Source organism: Manduca sexta, chromosome 22 (assembly GCF_014839805.1).
Source record: "Manduca sexta isolate Smith_Timp_Sample1 chromosome 22, JHU_Msex_v1.0, whole genome shotgun sequence".
Lineage (NCBI taxonomy): Eukaryota > Metazoa > Arthropoda > Insecta > Lepidoptera > Sphingidae > Manduca > Manduca sexta.
Window position 1 is genome coordinate 4,941,934 of NC_051136.1, and position 20,147 is coordinate 4,962,080.

A 20,147-nucleotide genomic window follows, 5' to 3' on the forward strand; every position below is an offset into this window, starting at 1 on the left:
AAAATATTCTTAATAAATTATTTATTACATACTCCGATAGAATAATTTATACGACAATTCTGCTTCAACGTAATCGAATACAAATAAAATGAACAAGATTCATTTACACGTGATAGTTTAATAACAAAATATTGTAACTTACAAGTGGTCACAACGCAGCAGAGTGTGGTAAAGGTGCGATCACATGGAAGGTGGGGTGTTGATGGCGATGGGCGAGGTGGGCGAGGCGAGGGTGAGCAGGGGCGCGAGGGGCGCGGGGGGCGCGGGGGGCGCGGCGAGGCACGCGATGCGCAGCGGCAGCGGCGACGGCTTGCACGCGCGCATCTCCACCGCGCCCGACACCAGCGTGTACGCCGTCGCGAACAGCGTCACCGCCTACACACCACACTACTATATTATACCACCAACGACCCGCCCCGGCTTCGCACGGGTGGAATGCTAATACTAAATACACTACAGAACAACTGTGAACGTTGTATATAAAAACATAGCGGCCCGCTCTGGCTTTGCACAGGTATAACATAACAAAATAACAGTATTTCTCCACTATTTAATGGATGTTATTATACATATAAACCTTCCTCTTGAATCACTATCTATTAAAAAAACCGCATCAAAATCCGTTGCGTCGTTTTAAAAATTTAAGCATACAAAGGGACATGGGGACAGAGAAAGCGACTTTGTTTTATACTATGTAGTGATTACACACACAGCCCCGGATCTATGGGGGCAAGCCGGAAGCAAAAAAATCAAGATCCGGGACTGAACACTCAGGGCTTTCGATGTATCGTTAAGCCTCAATCAGACGGATTAATATTCTTGCGGCAAATTTCTTAAGACGCCGGCACGAATCACCTTTGTGTTCAGACAGGGGAATTTTTATATCCTTCCAGAATTGCCCCGTCTAATTAAGACTTTGTAATATGAAATGAAATAGTTTTAATTCGAAAAATTCCGTGAAATCCATTACATATCTAGTCCTTTTGGAATCAACATCCTCTTGCATGATTTCGTTGGACGTCCATCTACAAGGTGTATAGAAGAACTAAAATAAGTCGCAGGAAATCGTTGGATGCATGTCGCTTCTAACACGTCAGTCTAGAACTCTAGGGGAGGTGTAGAAGCATAGCAGAGAACTTTCAAAATCTGATAATATTGATTGATGGTTTATTATTGTGTCTGATATTTCTACGAAAAACTGCCAGGATTAAAAACACGCTCACCATAACAATGATCATAGCCGAGGCAAGAGCTGAGAGCGAGTTGGCGAAGTTGCGCAGCTCGTTGAGAGCGGGACGCAGGCACGACACCACGTACAGCGGCGTCTCGCACTGGTCTCCACGCTGGGGTTATACCATTACTCAGTTTAACAAAAGTTTATATTACTTAATTTATTTGTAAATCGCTAGATTTGCAATCGAAATCACCGTCACGAAAGTCCTGTCTTATAAAATCACTGTATTGAGTTAAAATAGTCTGTTCAATAATCACACCTTTCCATTCCACACTCGTCCGCAGCACGCGGGCGGCAGAGACCGGCGATGCTGATACCAATCCGCGTAAGAATTTATACCACAGCATCTCAACTGAAAAAGTTACCTTACCAATAACGAAACTACAAATTTATAAAATAGCACACATAATTATAAGGTATGTCGTTGGAAAGGAATAATTCCAATTACAAGGAGTTAGGAGACATGGTTCAAAGAGAGAGTGAAACGGTCCTAAAAAGGGACTAAAGTAGCATTTGCTAACATGTACGGCGTCAATAATTTAATTTCAAATAAAAATATATATTACATATATATTGTATAAACTACATAGCTTATGAAACATTACAATCGATGCAAAACAATCAACATTCTAACCTCAAGCTGCATGGCTGCGAAGGAGCTGCGCACAGCAGGATCGAACGAGTCGATCGCCATCGCGCGCGCCATGCTCTCGTTGAGAGCTTGCGGCTCGCGCACCGCTCGGGACAGCGACGTGATCGACGACAAGCCCAGCGCCAGCATCACCATCGACACCGTCACCAGCGTCATCAACTAACAACCGTTAGGCTCATGTTGAGTAATAATATTTCCAACTCCTCTGTACCTTAATATTTGATTAATTTCGTTGCAGCTTAACAACAGATCAGTCTTCTCTAAGATTCATTGAGTTTCATCACTCGGTGTGGACAAAATGCGTGCCACTGTCGATTGTGGCTTACAGGAGTTGCAATGACGTGTGTGTGTGTGTGTAGGTAGGATAGTCTTTGATGTTAGAGTGCTTGCAATGTTTATTAGAATATTTAAAAATATCGACGCCACACGCAATGTCTCTAAGCATATTTCAAAGCAGTCACGGTACAATTAATGAGCCGCAAGAAAATAATACCACTTTTAAAAAAGTAGGTTTAAAGTTTTAACTAAAGCATTCCGAACAATCGTTTAGTGTTTATGGTTTGGAGGAGTTAGGTCACTAATGTATAATAGAAAAGATCTCTAGGCTGTAACCATCTCTGAACACACTCCACTCGCTACGCTCATCTAACTTCTGTTGGGAAGATACTGTGTAATAATTTAATTTCTCCAAAATTTAAACTCAGTTATCCAACTATGAGAAAAAGTTATTCGTAGAGTAAATAAAGAACTTTATCAATATCCAATAACCCACCCACCATAAACAAAAGGGCGTACTTACAGTAGCTAAGAGCGACAGCGACCTAGGATGGTAGGGCACGAGGGTGGACAGCCAGCAGGTGGGCAAACACAGCAGCGCGCCCGCCATGAACAGCACGCTCGAGCCCAGCTCTACGCCCAGGTCCGACGTCCAGAAGTAGTACGACATGCGCAGTAGGCTCCATGCCGCAGACCCACCTAGTATGGCGCCGCCGCTCTGTTGATATCGTTCCATGATTTATCTGATATCTCTATTACAATTGTATTTGACTGGGTTTGGTAAGGTCAGAAAATAGATACAACGTAGAAAGTTATTGGGAACTCATAGGTGGTTGTCTTATAGTCACAACACCTAGATCCCAAACAAATAATCACTTTAGAAAAGTCTAACACGCGTATTAACAAACTACTATGAGGACACACAGTGCGCCCAAACGCATAGTGTCGGCAATTCCATAGTTTCCTGTAGTTTTGCTAAGCTTTGTTTATACGACAACTAACTGGAGTAAAGTTATCTTTTAACAAAATCCAATCTCAGCGCTCTTATTCAAACGCACTACGAAGGCTGACATGCCAAAAGAACTGAGAAACAAACTTATTTTCATTGCATTGCTCCTTACTTTAGTAAGTAACGTTTGTGAATACAGTCCGATCCCGAATTGAAGAAAAGACAAAGCGGCTACCCAAGAAACGTATGCTATAGGCAGATAAACCCTAGACACAATGCCACTGATTTTGTTTTCATAAAATACTTAATAGTGAACTGCATAAACTTACAAGCAGCAAGCCAGCGCATGCAAACAAAACCAAACCGCTACTTCTCATTATTAATTTATTTTTAAGTCCTTTTTATTTAATTTCATGAAGTATCTTAAGTCAATTTCAAGATTTTTAATGACGTAAAGATTATCAACTTGGACAATTTGATATGTGTTTGAATGTAGAACAAAGTGTTAAAATTTCTTTTTAAAAACCTGCATTTGAAAGGAGATTGAAAGTTTTTTTATAAGGGGTTTCTTCAATTATTCAAAGCATTTTATTTCTAAACTGCGTCTTAATATAATTGTAACAAAATAACAAATTAAATTTATTAAAGAAGCAATGCTGCGTATGCCGAACTAATTCGAACAATTATGCAATTTACGTATGAAAATTGATTAACTGCCTTTGACGTAAAAGTATAAAAGTGAAACTCTTATATGAGTTTCAAAATACTGTGGATTGTTGGACAATGAATCGATTAATATTAATATATTGCTTGGTCCTACTAAGTGAAAAAAGTAATTGCGTAGTTTGGGAGTTTGGAAACGATATTGAAGACAGCTATATACTTGCCAGCTATAAAGGCGAAGGACCAGTCCTGGCAAAATTCAAGCAACTTCAATTTTATGTAAGAATACATTTTATATAAATAAATACCATTGATGATTAAAAGACACAACCCAAGATAGAATTAATATACTTACACCCTATCATGTAATTTGTACGGAATAGCAACTTGATTAAAACAGAAAAAAAACTTTATTTGTGCTAAATTGTATTAACTTTAAGGCACCAATAATTAATTATAAGCATACAAAATATTTTGTTAATTTAACTTATCTCAACGGCATTTCAGCTTCCGCATTGTTACTACACGGTGTATGTAAGAGTCGAAGTGGACAACCCCGTGATGTTACCGAAGGTAGTTTACAATAGGGAGGATAATAGCGTCATGTTCCAATACAAAAGAACTGATTCAGAAAGTGTATCAAAATATTATGTCATCGCAAAAGGGAAATATCGTAAAAATTGTAAACACAGTAAAATAGATGACGTGAAAATTCGTCCTGACATTGATAAGTCTGTTTTTGCACACCCAGTTTTTGCATACTCGCAAAACAATTAACTACTGGATTTTTTTAATTATGGTTAAGCTTTTATATACCTATTCATTAAGTTTAACAATAAAATACATAAATACTATATTTTGTTTATTTAGTTATACACACAAAAATGTTTTATGATATTAGAAACCATCTACGGAACGACCACAAACTTTTTGCTTTCTTGTGTTAGTAAAACTCAGTATACGTTGAGGACATCATAGTTGACGACATAATTTTAAGAGTTTTCTAATGTACCCCAAAGTTAAGGGTCTGACAACAATTAAAATTTATATGGGACCACACGGAAAGCACCAGCTTTCAAATAAAAAGAAAGAATCATTAAAATCGGTTCACCCAACCAAGAGTTTTGAGGTAACAAACAAAAAAAAAAGAAAAAACAAAGATAATTGAAAACCTCCTCCTTTTTTGAAGTCGGTTAAAAATATGCAATGTACTACGTTGTATTAATACTTACTCTGATTTTTCTTTCTTTATACAGCCACGGTGAAGTGACTCCACAAAGCGTACATAATTAATTCAACAACATGCAGACTAAATTGATTTTCTTAACATTCATATTAGGATTTAATCATTCAATGAACAATACACTTATAAAGCAAAGAAAAGTCAAAAGTACTTTGAATCATACTTATATAGTAATCAACGTCAGTTATGAGTCGAATTATAAATATTATTTGTGTGTTTTTGTTTTTCGTCAAGACATGTAAGTGCTCAGTAAAAGAGTTTGGAGTGGATCATACAAAAACTACAGTAATTGTACACAACCGGGGCATGATGTCAGAGGGTCAAGTAAAAAAAATCATACCAATGAAAGTAAGCATTTTACAAAATGTTATTTATCAATCATAATTAAATCTATAATACTATATTCAAAGTCGCATTTAAATCATCTACTAAGCTAATAGATTTTTATAATCAAGCCTTTGATGTAACAATTACCTATTTTAATTTTTATATCTGTACATATATTCTCCACAATTAAAATATTAAATATATTTCAGGTTCCAAAATGTTATAAAATAATTTACGTGAGAGTAGAAGTGGCTAATGATGAGACATCACCAAAAATCAAGTTCGACAAGAAAGCTAAAATCATTATAATAGATTACGTAACGCCACCAAACACTGAATCACAGTATGAAATTATTGTGAAAGGTGTGGAAGAACAGAAATGTAGGGATACCGTACCAGAGACATATAGAAAAATAGCTACTGAAACTCCAGCACATGGTTACAAAGGCAAACTTTTACCAGCTTCGTACAGAGTCAGTTATATCTAGATAAGAATCACCTAATATATCTACTTTTAGTTACAATTTCAAATTGAAAACTGTATACTTGGTAGAATTTCTTATCAAGTTGTGTCACATCGAGGTATATGAATATTAAAGAATATATATTATGTTAATTTGTGTGTGTTTTTGATCGCAAAACTTTAAATCAGTTCCTTGTATTGCCAGTTATAAAATATCTCATATATTTTAAGCAACCTGAAACGAGATACACCACATCCGCCTTAAAAAGGACGCCAGTACCGCATTAAGAGTGGACGGGCCGGCCGGTCACCCAGGCCGGCAGATCCTAGGCAAGGTGCCAAGAGCCCTAAGCGACGCTATGGGCTTAAATTCAATGCATGTATACTCAATACAGTCAGAAATATAGCCCTGCGTGAGATGCTTTGGTCTCTAAAAATAATAGATGTCACATCGTTCGGCAAAAGAATTGTGATTTCCCTAACACTTTTATAAAACGCTCATTGTATAGATTGCGTAGGGTTGTCGCTTCGAGTCTAAGTGTGGATCAGGAGTAAATATGTACCACTATGTACACACAACTATTTATTTATTATCCATAAGAAGTAAAGCATATCCAGCACAACCAAAGGAGAATGAGTGTAGACAGTTCAAGCATAGAAAGGAAGAAGTCTAGTTGCAAAAGCACTGCCACAGTATAGCGTACACAGTACAAGTCGCAAGAAGTAGACGTAGAATAGTACTAAGGTCCAGAATTACGGTCTAAAAGTAGCGAGACAATAGGCAGTACATGAAAACAAAAGTTTATTTAATTAGTTCTTAAGAAATGTTAATATTATGTTTTAATGTGTACTTGAGAAATAATATACAAATCTTGCAAAGGTTCCAAGAGTATACTAATTATAGTTTTTTGGATAATTTAGATGGAGAGAGTCTCTCGCTTCGTACATGCCCCTATGGAAAGGAAATAAAAAAGTTACCTGGTCTAAACATTAGCAATTAAACTGCGTAATCTAGCGATACTTAGATTATTTATTACAGGCAATAAACTTGCTAAGACGCTTAATTTTATAAACATGTATAATTACAACCACATCTAAATTAAACATGAAAAAATTATTCTAATATACTACACATTAATATTACATTATTAATGATTATAAGAAACGCAAAAGAAAATACAAGGCACTTTGTTTAATTTTTAATTTTGTTGATTAAAGGTAATGCAAACCATGGGTCGAATAACAATTTTGTTTTATGGTTTATTGGTCTGCAGTCACGTGGGAGAGAGTACCATTTGGGAGCGTGGAGAGGACCTTGAGGAAAGTAGAATAATTTCAGAAAGTACAGGACAGATGTCTGTTACTCAGAAAACTCGACAACAACCTTTCAATGTAAGCATTATGAAATGTTTATAATAGGGGATAATAGACACTTTTGAAATGTGTGAATGCATATCTAGACTTACGCATATATCTCTTATTTGAAAACGTCTCTCTGTGTATGGAAATTCGTCCCGCATAGTCTCTTGTTATATGATAGTGAAGATTACACACAAAACAGAAGAAATGATGTACTTCAAAATAAAACCAGATTTGTTCTTTTTTATTCAGAGGCTTATGTACAATATTAGATGATTTACCTATAAATTATCTAAGCGTACAATACGTATTTTCATGTTTTATTGAGGTTAGTTTTGGACATATGTAGATTATATCTAGGGTTTTGCGATATGATATTTAGGTAATGGCCAGACTAATTTAAATATACTATTAAAATCGTTCCATAAACAAAAACATTATAGTATCAAAAATAACAAAATTTTGGATAACATGGCTGGTGGGCCATGTGATATACCTGGATCCTCAACAAGGCCCGCAATGTTATATTTATGTATTACTATTATTTTTCTGATCAGACGGTTTTATTTAAAAATAAATAGGAATTTAGGCCGAGGCCTATAATAAAAGAGCGTATATAAAATAAAAACTATATAAAAAATTAAAACCTCACTGAATTAAAAAATGTCATATACGCAGTGATCTAGCATGATGTTTTACAACAATAAAAAACTGAAAATTTGATGAATATACGGTTCAAGATATTTTGTTTGTATTAGAATGTTGTGGTGAGCCATGAATGGAAATAATAATTTGGCCATTGTTACGACGAATTACAGAAAATATTACAGATATTGTCAAAACGTTGGTGCCTGTCGCAGATGTAATTTCGTTTCTGATAGCATACGCATAAAATGTAATAATTTGAAATAGTATAGTAAAGATTTAGTAGGTTTTTTTAAAACTAGGCTGTGGTAAAAACCAGTCTATGTAAGGTTACACCACCTTAAACAATATGTAAAAATCCTAACCTATTAAAAGAGAAGCAAATATTTTGTTGAAAAAAATAAACCCCGAAAAGAAATTTTATCAAATAGACATAAGTAATTTCTACACATATTTCATGAATTATTAAGAATAGCACTTTTGATAGAAATGCTTTTGTAAATAAATAATTCATATTCAAAATGGCCAAAAAATAATAATAATTCGTCTTATAAAATTAAAAAAAGTACTAAACTAATATATAAACATAATTCGTAAATTATGAGTAATTTTAAAAAGCCATATATTTAAAGAATGGGACAAATTTGAACCTTTCGCTTTGGATAACATACGATTACATGATATAGAATGGCAAACCTCATGAAAATTCTAACAAGATATCACTGGCAAGCAAGTTCGAAATTTTTTGGAGTATATAAATAGTAAATAATATGTGAAAACACTCTTAATTAATTCCATGAATTTATCTTAATTATACTACACAATTTTCATAGGTTAGAGTTAATTATAATTCCAAAGTATAAAAATAAAGTTTATTTCATAATGACTTTTCAGGTGCCGAAATGTATGCAAATTGTGTACGTAAGAGTATACATTGATAATAATGAGTCCATACCGGCTATACACTTCAACGAGCATATTAACCTGGTAACCATTCATTACAAGCCGAATGATAAGAGCGTCTGTTACTACAAGGTTACCATCAAAGCTATTACGGACAAGAACTGCGCTAGTGAAGAAGGAAGTGAGGAAGAGGATATAAAACCTAGGGACAGTTCCAAAAAGCATACAACGAAAAAACACAAGAAAAGGCAAAAAAAAAATGAAAAGCCTGGTGACAATTCTAAGAAGCTTACTATGAGAAAACATAAGAAGGGAGAAAACAAAATTGAACGAAAGAAGCCTGGCGCCCATTCCAAGAAGCATACTACGAAAAAACATAAGAAAGTAGAGAAAAAAATTGAATGTAAAAGGCCTGATGTCAATGCCAAGAAGCGTACTACGAAAAAACATAAGAAAGTAGAGAAAAAAATTGAATGTAAAAGGCCTGATGTCAATGCCAAGAAGCATACTACGAAAAAACATAAGAAAGAAAAAAAAACAACAACAAATGCCCTAAACGGCCGGTTAAACTTTGTATGCAATCCGATTAAACATTTGAGTGTTATAATTTATGAACATAAAATAATATGCTATAATTCTAGTAAATTACGTTTAAATAAATTATATAATTTTGATTTATTCTTTTTCTCACGTTTATTATGAACATAAAACCTTGTGACAAAGTGTCAGCACGTAGGACACAATGTTATTTTTAAAGTTTAGAATAATGTCGTCGAAACTCCTTGACTGATGTTCTCTTAGTTCAAACAAGAAACAGCCTAGACTAATTAATATAGTATATTATTAATTCATGATGATTTTGCATTAGTAAGTGAAGTGATCCACAACCACTATGTGATCTAAGACTCGACTTCGGTCAACTTTTCACTCATCAACACTATCCGACCGAGCCTGCATTATGCACAGTAGGTTTTTATAGATTTAAGATTTTAACATAACCTGTACAGGATTTATTTATTTTCTAATGCAAGCCTTATTTCAGTTGGACCTGAGCTTTTCTTCTTAAATATAAACTACATTATCAAGATATGCAAAGCTTGTGGACACTAGATACGACTGATACCAAGCATTTTTTTTATTTGCTAAGAGCATGAATTAATAGATTAACAACTGCAGTAATATGAGATATATAAGTTTATGTGACCTAACATAGCCTTTTAACTACCAAAGCCCAGTTTCCAAAAATCACTCTAAAATTTAAAAAAAAACCTTTAAAATGATATGGGTTAATGTGTCTGCGTTCAGAAACGAAATTGCATCTACGAATGGTTCCAAATGTACTGCCATTTTAAACGTATTTGTATACTTTTGTAAAGTACAACTGCATTATTTTTACTATTACATTATACGTAATCTAATAATTGACATTGAATTATAGGTAAGTACTTAAGTGTGATTGTTTTTTGGTTATTTTTATATTTTTACAATATTTTACTGAACTCAGGGGAAGTGTTCCACTCATGACCCACCAGGCTTTGATTTTTTTTATGCTTTGCTTTAGATATGATCAAAAAATCAATGACCGAATATTCATTCGATTTATATCGGTACCAAATATTATGCTAGATCACTACAATTATGATTTTTTTTTCATTTAGTGAGTTATTATTGCTTATATAAAGTTTTTATTAGTATTATTGGCCGAGGTTTCAATTGTTTCGTTTACTTTATTGATTCTTTAGACATGAAACCGTATGACAATACATAATAATAAGAAAAGTAATATTTAAATGTCGGCAGTATACATCCTTATGTAAATATAATATTGCGGGCTATATTGCTGTTAAGTAATATTTTCACTTCATCATTCATTTCATCTCGATCACATCAGCTATCCAATGAAAAAATCGCAAATTCGGCCCATTCCTTCGGGAGTCACGATGCTGCAGACATACTGATACCTAGGTACCGCCTTTAACTTATAACTTATTTCCGTCGGGGGTTAAAAAACATAAATAGAAATAAAATAGTTTCGAGATAAAACTAATGGAACAACATGCCTTATTCTTATTACTTGTTATTCTTCAATTACAACATTTTAATGATGCATGGTGTGGACCCATTAGTTTATTTATTCTGTTTTCTCTCCTTTACTCAGGTCATCCTGGGGTATGCATTTTGGTAGTTTAGAAGGAAATAAAGTGTAGTGCACAATACCACGGACAGATGACGATAGTGCATAAACATAAATACGTGAAGTTTGCCAGAAAGATTTATTTAATATCTATTATGTTTTTTATTAAAAATTGTAATTAGAAAAAAAAAATCTATTTACTTTTAAATAAAATTGTACAAATTGTCATAACTATTAGACAAAAAATATTAACTGCAATCTAATTCATATCTTCTTCAAGCAGAATTTTACGGTAACATATAAATAGTCGTCACTATTCAGCATCCATTCAGAAAATTTACATACAAATACAAATCGTCATCATTAGCCGCAGGATATCCAAACTAAACATGGGCCTCCCCCAAAGATTTCCAGATTGACGAATACTAGTATTCAGGCATATTTATATGAAGAGAGATCATCGTCTCGAACATGCGACTGTGGAAAAGAGATAAAAAAGGTACCTGGTCTAAACAATGGCAATCACGATACGTAATTGAACGATACTTCGATTATTACAGGCAATAAACTTCTTAAGAGGCTTAATTATATAAACATGAACAATTATAACCACATCTAAATTGAACATGAAATTATTATACTAATATACTACACATTAATATTACATTATTAATGATTATCAGAAACGCAGAAGAAAATAAAAAGCACTTTTCTTAAATTTTTATTTTGTTGAATAAAGTCGATCCGAATAATGGGTCGATTTATATTTTTGTTTTTTAGTTCATTACTCTACGGTCAGATATCAGAGGGTGCTATTTGGGAACATGGAGAGGACCTAGAGGGAAGTAAAATTATTTCAGAAATTACAGGACAGATGACTATTAAGCAGAAAACTCGTCAACTTACTTTCAATGTAAGCATATGAAAAGTTTTTAATACGGTTTACTTGATACTTTTAGAATCATGTATGCCATATTCGGAGTTAGACATACATGTTTTAGTTAGAAATGCATATATCTTACATTCTCTTTAATTTTGATAAATATTTTTTTATAATATAAAAGAATTCCTATCGAAAGCTCTAACAAGATCTCAATAGGAAATATCTCTCTATTTACTTTTGTATTTCTATACTACGTCTGCAAGAACACTCTACATTTATACCATTAATTATACGCATTGTATTTAACAATACAAGTAACTATAAAATATAATTTTCTTCAAAACTTTCAGGTGCCGAAATGTATGCAAATTATTTACGTGAGGGCAGACATCAGTAATGATGTGTCCACACCGGCTATACATTTCAACAAGCATAGTAACATAGTAACCATTCATTACAAACCGGTTGACAAGAGTGTCTGTCAGTACAAGGTCACTGCCAAAGCTATTACTGACAAGAAATGCGCTAGCGGACAAGGAAGCGATGAAACGGGTAGTAAGCCTGACAATAAATTCAAGAAGCGCCCTACGAAAAAACAGAGAAAATATACCAATAAATCTACCAAACGGCGGCCGGCTAAACGCAAACCAGTATACTTCTGATGGTTTAGAGGAAATCCGATGTAAAGCGCGAAAATTTAGTTCTTTACACTCCAGTGGCGAAGGGTGAAATTTTTCAAAAGGTAACCCGGTGTAAAAAAAATTGTCGTCAGTTAAGATATCGGGGCAATTTATCGGCAAACAAAAACTAAGACAACGGATTAGTCTTGATTCGAAATCAACAAACGTTGACATACATACTAAATTACCTAATATGCGTAAATAATTGAAACATTCATAAAATCGAACGATAAACGAAGATAATTCTCGATCCATTAATCAAAATATAAGTACTTACCTATTAATTAGTTATAACAGCAACAAAAGTAAGTATTAAAATTATAACCACACTACACTAAAAGTATCTGTTTATTTTCAAATTAAAACTATAAATGTAATAGAAATAGGTATCACGATCGCCAAACAGACCAACAGTTTAAGTCTACCTACATGATAAACTTATATAATTATCAATTTCAATTATAATCAAGAAAGGTTATTCGTTAACTTTTGATTGTATCGTGGTGCTACTTTTAATTCAGTATAATATCATATTTATTTTCTTCTAACAAACATTTTGTGTCTAAAATCAAAAACTTTCAGATCTTCTTCAAATATTTTACCATCTAAATACTAATATGTGAAATCACCGACTAATAATATACTTACGTAAAGGTAGACATTAAACTGATCACAGGTAGTTATTTCCCTTATAATACACTTTTATTTATAGTTTCTAAATAAACAAAGCGCTGGTAACTAAATATCACATAACTAGCAAAAAATAAAATGAATATGACAATTTACAAACACCGCAACTTGGTAGCATAATAAATTATGACGTTTGAAGGACGTAAAAAGCGACAACTATACAAAGTCGGTTAACGTGAAGCCGAACTAGCTCGGGTTACCTTTGCCCATATCTTCCGCGCGATTTCGACAAACACTGGCATAGAAAGTCATAGAAAGTGCTGCCATCTATATTAAAACATACTACGACATTACAGCCGCTTGACAGCGGGTTACCTTTGCCTGTGGCGTCACAATTTCACTTAGGTAACGGAATTTCTGGGGAACTAAATACAAGGTGCGCCATCTAACGTCATTTAAAATAAGTAATTGATATGGATTAAATTAACAAACAACGGGCTAATGGCCGATAGATGTCATTATTAAGTTATCAATTATAATTATTAAGTTAAGCTATTATAATTATTGTCCATTGTCTGATATGTTGTAAATTTATATTTGCCTATTAAATATATTGTTTAGTATCACCGAAAACCTAAAAGGGAAGCCGGTGGGAATCGGCTTGTATGGACGCTTCGCCACTGTTACACTCGTAAGACACTTTATATTGTTGAGCTCGCCAAACGTTTGAGTGCTATTATTTGGGAAACCAAAATATGTTATAGTTCCAATAAATCACAATAATATTAATGGTATTACTTTATTTATTACTTTTCTTAGATTTATATTACTTAGACAAAGCGTATGAAGATTTCAGCTTGCGACAAAGAGGCAACATTTTAGACACGGTGTAATTATTCAAGTTTAAAATAATGACGTCGAAACTTCTAAACTCATATGCTATTAGTTCAAACAAAAGAAACAAACACATAATATATACTGTTTATGATATACTAGCTTTTGCTCGCGTCCACGCCCATATGAAAAAGCTTTCCCAGATAAAAGTTCCGCTATAACTTTTTCGATACAAAATATATGTATAGTCTACTTCCTTACATATAAATTCACATACACATAAATGAACTGAAATGCGCATGTCGTAGTTGGTTGTTACATTTTTACTTTTAATGATTCACAAAGTTTTGCTCACGGGTTCACCCGTGTGAAAAACTTTAGTAAAGCTAAGTTTATTTCACACAAAATTTCAATAAAATCGGTTCAATAGTTTGGCAATGAAAGCGTAACTGACTGACAGAGTTACTTTGGCATTTATAATATAACTTTGAATTATACTTTGATTTTATCATAATTATTTTAAATTACTTAGTAAAGTGATCACTCATGAAGCACTCTGTTCTGAGACTCGGGCGAGGCCAAGTTTTCCTGACCTAACACCATGCGACAGTGCCTGCATAATTCTCGGTAGGTTTTAACGGTTTAAATATTTAACATATTCTGTACTAGATTTATCTTCCTAATGCAGTCCTAATTTCTGTTGGGCCCGAGCTCTTCCCCTATATGAACTCTCATTTATCAAAGAATGCAACGGCAATAAAAAATATTATAGTCGATAATGATTGAATATCTTAGTCACTATGTTCGACGCCTGTTCATACAACAAAGAATGATATATTCTACAGTACTGTAGTATTCAGGATATGCCAGGATAATCTTAAAATTTATCCATAAGCAACTAAAATCAATCAAAATTTTAACAACCGATATTGAAATGCAATTACGTGTTCACAAATTACTATGTGTTAATCATGTAATTGCTTTTAATTAAGTGTAGCATTATTTCACAAATCATAAATAAAATCTAACAACTTTAGATTAAAACAATACGAACGAATTAAAATTAACATTTACCAGCATGTTTAATTTGTCGCTATTTCTGAAAGTATAAAGAAAATAAATTACTCAAATTTGAAACTACTCTTTGGCCTATCATCCAAGATGGTTGGTGTGGATCGGTTTATTTATTTATTCTGTTTTTTCGTCTCTATTCAGGTCATCCTTGGGTACGCAGTTTGGGAGTTCGGACGGAATAAAAAGGGTAGCGAAGTGATTGCCCACTATCACGGGGAAATGACGCTAACCCAAAAATATAGATCCGTGAACTTACCAGTAAGATATTTAAATGTCTATTAACTTGTTAAAACCTTTATAAACCTATCGGCCTAAACTGACATAACTTTTTATGGACCATGAAATGAAACAAGTACTTATTTGACAAAAAATGTTCACCGCGATACAAATAATACCTTCTCGAAGGAGAATTTGATGATACCACAAATTAATATCAATGAATTGAAAAGCATATTTTGTAGTTGGTTGTTAGATTTTTTACTTTTATCATTCACTAGGTTTTGCCTGCAGTTCCGTCCGCATTAAACAGATTTTACCGGGATAAATATTTTCAAGAACAAACCGACTTTGAAGTTTTTCCAAATTCGGTTAGGTAAAAATTTCAAATTCGGTTTGGTAATTCCTGAGATTGGCGCGTTCAAACGAACGAAGAAACTCTTCAGCTTTATACATTAGCATAAAGTTTAGCTCATTCGTATCCATACGATTAATATTACATACTCAATGATAAATACTTATATTTACCTATTTCGTAGGTACCGGAATGCATGGAAATAATATACGTTCAAGTAGAAGTTGAGAATGATTTCACTACGCCCGAAGTGAAGTACAACTGGACTACAACCACGGTCGCAATAAATTACAAGAAGTCGCAGAAGAGTACCAGCTATTACGACATTGTTGCAAGAGCTATTAAAGATAAAGACTGCGGTGGATCTACTCATAAGGAACTTAGGTTTAAAAACAAATTTTTGACAACATACACGAATTAAATAACAACTTTTTGAAAAGTACTATGTAGTTAACAGGTAACTGGGCTTTTGTTTGTTAATTTAGTAAAGTATGTAGATATGCGTCTGCACGACGCCTTTCTAATCAAGATCGTCCAAATCTAAAATATTTTTATTCAAAAACTTAATTCCCTTTGTTCAAATCTTATTAGCATTATTTTTCCAAACTAGTAAAGTGTTTTTTGTCCAAAAAGCATATTGTGAGATTGTTTAATTTTTAGTTCCAACGTTTCTAAGACTCTTCAGTATTCATGATCATGTGGGTAGACTCCGAAAACTGCGATGTAAACCGTCACATTAGTTTTAACCAACAACTAACGCGTAAATAAAAATTCTTGTTCCAATGTAAACATAATTTTAATACATTTAATTAAAGATTGTATAAATTTATATGATATCTATTTTAATATTTATATTTAATTAATTTACAAAACATTAAAGATTTAAAAAAATTAATGTTACCAAATGAGTAGTTTCATTCAAGTATATTTAAATAATACACAGAAAAGTTTTTATTATTTTTGTATTTAGATATAAGTGCACACGTATTAAATTTTAAATATCATAATGCCCAGTATCTGGCTAAAGATTTCATCAAACCCAAACACAATAGTACATGTCGACTGCTGCTTAATTAACAAAGCGGTAAAATTTATACACACGCACTCTACAAATCAAACACCTAATAGATAATGAAAAATATATATCAGTCAGAGAAACCTGTGTGCAATTGTTAGTCACTCATTCATTGATGTAGACGTAAGGTTAATCAGAAAGTCTGTTTCTTCAATTGAAATTTTAATTACTTATATTCCTTACACAGTCTCGTATTAGGTATGCAATAAGTAATTATAAATTTGAGAGAAACTAAATAGCAGTGTGTTTTATAAACATTTTTTCATTACCTCTATGAGCGCAGTATGTATCAACATAAATTGATTTGTTTTCTGTTATTATACGTTCATTTGTGCCAAGGTACAGTATGGAATTTCGGACAAGATGTGCGATCTAGTAAAATAGTTGCTCATCACATAGGCTACATAAGCGCCACAGTCAAGACTAAACGAATACCCATAACGGTAAGTAATTAATACATAAGCCTAGTTTTGAATGATAGTTTTGAAACGAACTGCCGAGACGAATGTCCATCAAAACCCAAAGCACACCTCTGATTTTTCAAAGTTGTTTGTCAATTATTGCTTGAACGGTGAAGAAAGTCATTGCAAGGAAAGGTTTCCAATATACTTAGAAATCTACATTATAATTGCGAAAGTATGTGAAGTCTACCAACTCGCATTAGACCAGCGTAGTAAACTAAGGCCTAAATCCTCTCAGTAATAGAAGAGGCCCGTGGCTTCAATAGTCAGTATACAGGGCTGGTGTCTTTAATGAAAGGTAAAACTATGAATGTGTAATATTTGGTGAGACAACATTTTATGATATTTTATCTTCGTGTTTACAAAAATTACACGCAAGAATTTGTGTTGAATTCTAATACGGTGTACATATTGGACATATATATCTTCATAATAATTTTAAGATTAGACCTTAGACAACAGTAACACGAAAATTGTATGATTTATTGAAGTGAAGCAGGGATTTAAATGGCGATAGCCTAGTTGGTTGTGGAACAGACTGCCGAGACGAATGTTCGCAGGTTCCCAAGGCATACACCTCTAAGTTTTCTAAAATTATGTGTGTATTCTTTGTGAATTATCGCTTAGTTAAACATCGTGAGGAAACCTACACACCTGAGAAGTTCTTTATAAGAATTTCGAAGGTGTGTGAAGTCTACAACAAATCCGCAATAGACCAGCGTGGTGGACTAAGGCCTATTCCCTCTCAGCAGTAGAAGAGACCCAGCAGTGGGACAGTATATAGTACAGGGTTGATATTATAGGAATTTAAACGAGTACTATAAATCGTGCTCCACAGGTCTCGGAATGCATAAAACTAATTAACGTAAAAGTGGATGTAGACAACGTGAGCACTGCCTCGCCTCCCGCCGTGTCCTTCAACAAGGACTCGAACACCGTCATCATACACTATGACCCATCACAAGACAGCCGATCCACCTACGATATCGTCGCAAGGGGTGTAAGGAATAGATACTGTCGCAATGGCAAAATGCGTAGGCGCAAGAAGCACTTCTGGAAGCCTTAAATTACAGTGATCTAATCCAGTTTTCTGTTTTGTTTCTGTGTGTATTCAAAATGATACTTAAAATATAACATTATCACAGTTTTTTTTTCATTGTTTAAAAAAATAATGTTACTTAAATATATCTGCACATTTTCGGAGCAGTCAATTTCAGAGTAATTTCTTCTATGAAAAAAAAATATATAATATATTGTTCATTGAATTGAAGACAGCACTTTGTTTCGAGTACTATTATTCTAGATCATAAAAAAATTCTGGACAGAAAATTGTAAGTTTATATATTCTGACTGATATTGTAATTGAATTAATCCTATTCAATTTTAGGCTCCAAACTTATAAAATGATATGCAATATTTTTTTTAAGATTGAGCAGTTCCAAATATAGTATCGTTAATGCTCTCATTATCCTTTTCTGTGAGTATAATATATAATATTTATATACTCTATCTTTATTTATTTACAAAACGAACAAAATAATACTATACACGCTCACGCCTTTTAGCCCCGAAGGGATAAGCAGAGGCGCTACTGGTGCACCTACTTTCCGCAGTGTGAATTCCGTCCCATAATGTTGTAGGTGAGCCTATCGCTATATCGGAAACAAATTCCAGACTCTGAGCTAATACTGAGTAGAAAAACCTAATATGACTTTCCCTAACTCGAGGATCGAAACTTCTTAGGTTCTAAGGTAGGAAGGTAGATAGATGAGATCTTCCTCAGCACTGCAGATGTACCGTAACAACTACACCACCGAAATAGTCTACTAATTAACAAAAAAATATTTTTTTTAAATATATTTATTTTTACTTCGAACAACATAACGGCCTGCTCTTATAAACTAGAAAAGCTTATCATAATACTATATTTTATAATAGAGATCGTGACAGATTAAGCTCTAATCATGTGTAAAGCGTGAACAATGTTATCACCCTTCGCCATGTTATATTAAATTGATTATTCTTACAACAGTGCAAATTATTGCTTACATTATGCGCAGATTATCTTCAGATGCATACATCTTATACTTACTTACCTAACTTGTTCTACATGGCCGAGGCACAACATAGGATTTTGGAGAAAACTGAACCTTGAGAATTTTTATAATCCATGCAAAATATTAAATATAATATGTATGTACTACCATAACCTCAATTCCATCCAACCACAACTTGACTCGGAACTAATCATTGCAACTAACTTATTTCGAGTATAACTATTATAAATAATGATATGTATAAATTTGTTCCGATCTAATGAGGTGTCCGAGCATTAGAGAAATAAAATAAATAGCCTTGTCAGATAAATCTAGTTCTACACTTCGAGCAGTATGGCGCGATTGTTATTGTTCGGTTGTTCTGTTTTACTGTTGGTGGGCAGCGGTCTTTGCGCCACATGGGAATTCGGCGAGGATACCCCGGACAGTAAGGTTATCTCCACTAGCATTGGAGACATGAATCTATTCCAGAAAGTTCGACGCGTGCCGCTCATGGTAAGATATTAGAATTGTCAATTATCTCATAACAATGTTTTAGCTCAGGACAATAAGGAAGTGAGAAAAGAAACCCATTTCTACAAGAATTAAAAAAGGATCATGTAGAGCGAACTGTCACTTATATATTCGTCCATATCTATCTTGTATTTACTCAAATGTATCATAACCGTAGTTGACCTTGAGGTTTTGAATGAAATTCCCAGTTGGACAACTATTTACATTAATATATATTAAAAAATGAATATCACTAGTGGTGTGTACACATCACTATAGACGCCAGTAAAATGGAACTGTAAAATAATTAATAGCTACTACAGACAGTAAATAAATATGTCACAATAAGAAATAAGAAAATTTTACTGCAATATATAAAAATTAACACCAAATATCAACCTTATCATATTTCCTTCCAGATATCGTCATGCTTCGAAGTTGTGTACGTGAGAGTAGATGTACAAAACGATCTGTCAACTCCTGAAGTGACCTATGATAAGGATACGCACACTGTGGTTATCAAATACAACTGGCTACAGAGC

At 33.6% G+C, this 20,147-nt stretch overlaps 3 protein-coding genes and 1 long non-coding RNA gene across 4 annotated transcripts; 3 read left to right on the forward strand and 1 right to left on the reverse strand.

Annotated features, from left to right (window-relative positions):
* Positions 1–6: 6 nt before the first annotated feature.
* On the reverse strand, positions 7–3,619 carry LOC115445705 (tetraspanin-9). Its single transcript, XM_030172084.2, has 6 exons — positions 3,441–3,619; positions 2,686–2,880; positions 1,869–2,045; positions 1,494–1,586; positions 1,224–1,343; positions 7–375 (listed from the first exon to the last, which is right to left on the reverse strand). Exons 1-6 carry the CDS (start codon positions 3,486–3,488, stop codon positions 181–183), a joined length of 828 nt encoding a protein of 275 aa, XP_030027944.1. The 5' UTR covers positions 3,489–3,619; the 3' UTR covers positions 7–180.
* Positions 3,620–3,879: 260 nt separating this feature from the next.
* Positions 3,880–5,960, forward strand: LOC115445706. The gene is made up of 4 exons (XM_030172085.2): positions 3,880–4,053; positions 4,282–4,347; positions 5,252–5,365; positions 5,554–5,960. Exons 1-4 carry the CDS (start codon positions 3,895–3,897, stop codon positions 5,830–5,832), a joined length of 618 nt encoding a protein of 205 aa, XP_030027945.1. The 5' UTR covers positions 3,880–3,894; the 3' UTR covers positions 5,833–5,960.
* Positions 5,961–11,522: 5,562 nt separating this feature from the next.
* On the forward strand, positions 11,523–12,518 carry LOC115445713. The gene is made up of 2 exons (XM_030172089.2): positions 11,523–11,761; positions 12,082–12,518. Exons 1-2 carry the CDS (start codon positions 11,600–11,602, stop codon positions 12,391–12,393), a joined length of 474 nt encoding a protein of 157 aa, XP_030027949.1. The 5' UTR covers positions 11,523–11,599; the 3' UTR covers positions 12,394–12,518.
* A 2,448-nt stretch (positions 12,519–14,966) lies between these two features.
* LOC115445695 lies at positions 14,967–16,349 on the forward strand. Its single transcript, XR_005112811.1, has 2 exons — positions 14,967–15,207; positions 15,705–16,349. It is a non-coding gene; the product is annotated as an uncharacterized LOC115445695 (long non-coding RNA).
* The last annotated feature ends 3,798 nt before the right edge of the window (positions 16,350–20,147 follow it).

Excerpts from the sequence above, each read along its gene's own strand:
- LOC115445706 (XM_030172085.2), top strand. The coding sequence starts at position 3,895 with ATGAATCGATTAATATTAATATATTGCTTGGTCCTACTAAGTGAAAAA. Across the intron at positions 4,348-5,251 it reads ACCCCGTGATGTTACCGAAG|ACATGTAAGTGCTCAGTAAA; the intron begins GTAGTTTACAAT and ends TTTTTCGTCAAG. Across the intron at positions 5,366-5,553 it reads AAAAAATCATACCAATGAAA|GTTCCAAAATGTTATAAAAT; the intron begins GTAAGCATTTTA and ends AATATATTTCAG.
- LOC115445713 (XM_030172089.2), top strand. The coding sequence starts at position 11,600 with ATGGGTCGATTTATATTTTTGTTTTTTAGTTCATTACTCTACGGTCAG. Across the intron at positions 11,762-12,081 it reads CTCGTCAACTTACTTTCAAT|GTGCCGAAATGTATGCAAAT; the intron begins GTAAGCATATGA and ends CAAAACTTTCAG.
- LOC115445705 (XM_030172084.2), bottom strand. The coding sequence starts at position 3,488 with ATGAGAAGTAGCGGTTTGGTTTTGTTTGCATGCGCTGGCTTGCTGCTT. Across the intron at positions 2,881-3,440 it reads CATGCGCTGGCTTGCTGCTT|AGCGGCGGCGCCATACTAGG; the intron begins GTAAGTTTATGC and ends CGATATCAACAG. Across the intron at positions 2,046-2,685 it reads CGCTGTCGCTCTTAGCTACT|TTGATGACGCTGGTGACGGT; the intron begins GTAAGTACGCCC and ends AACGGTTGTTAG.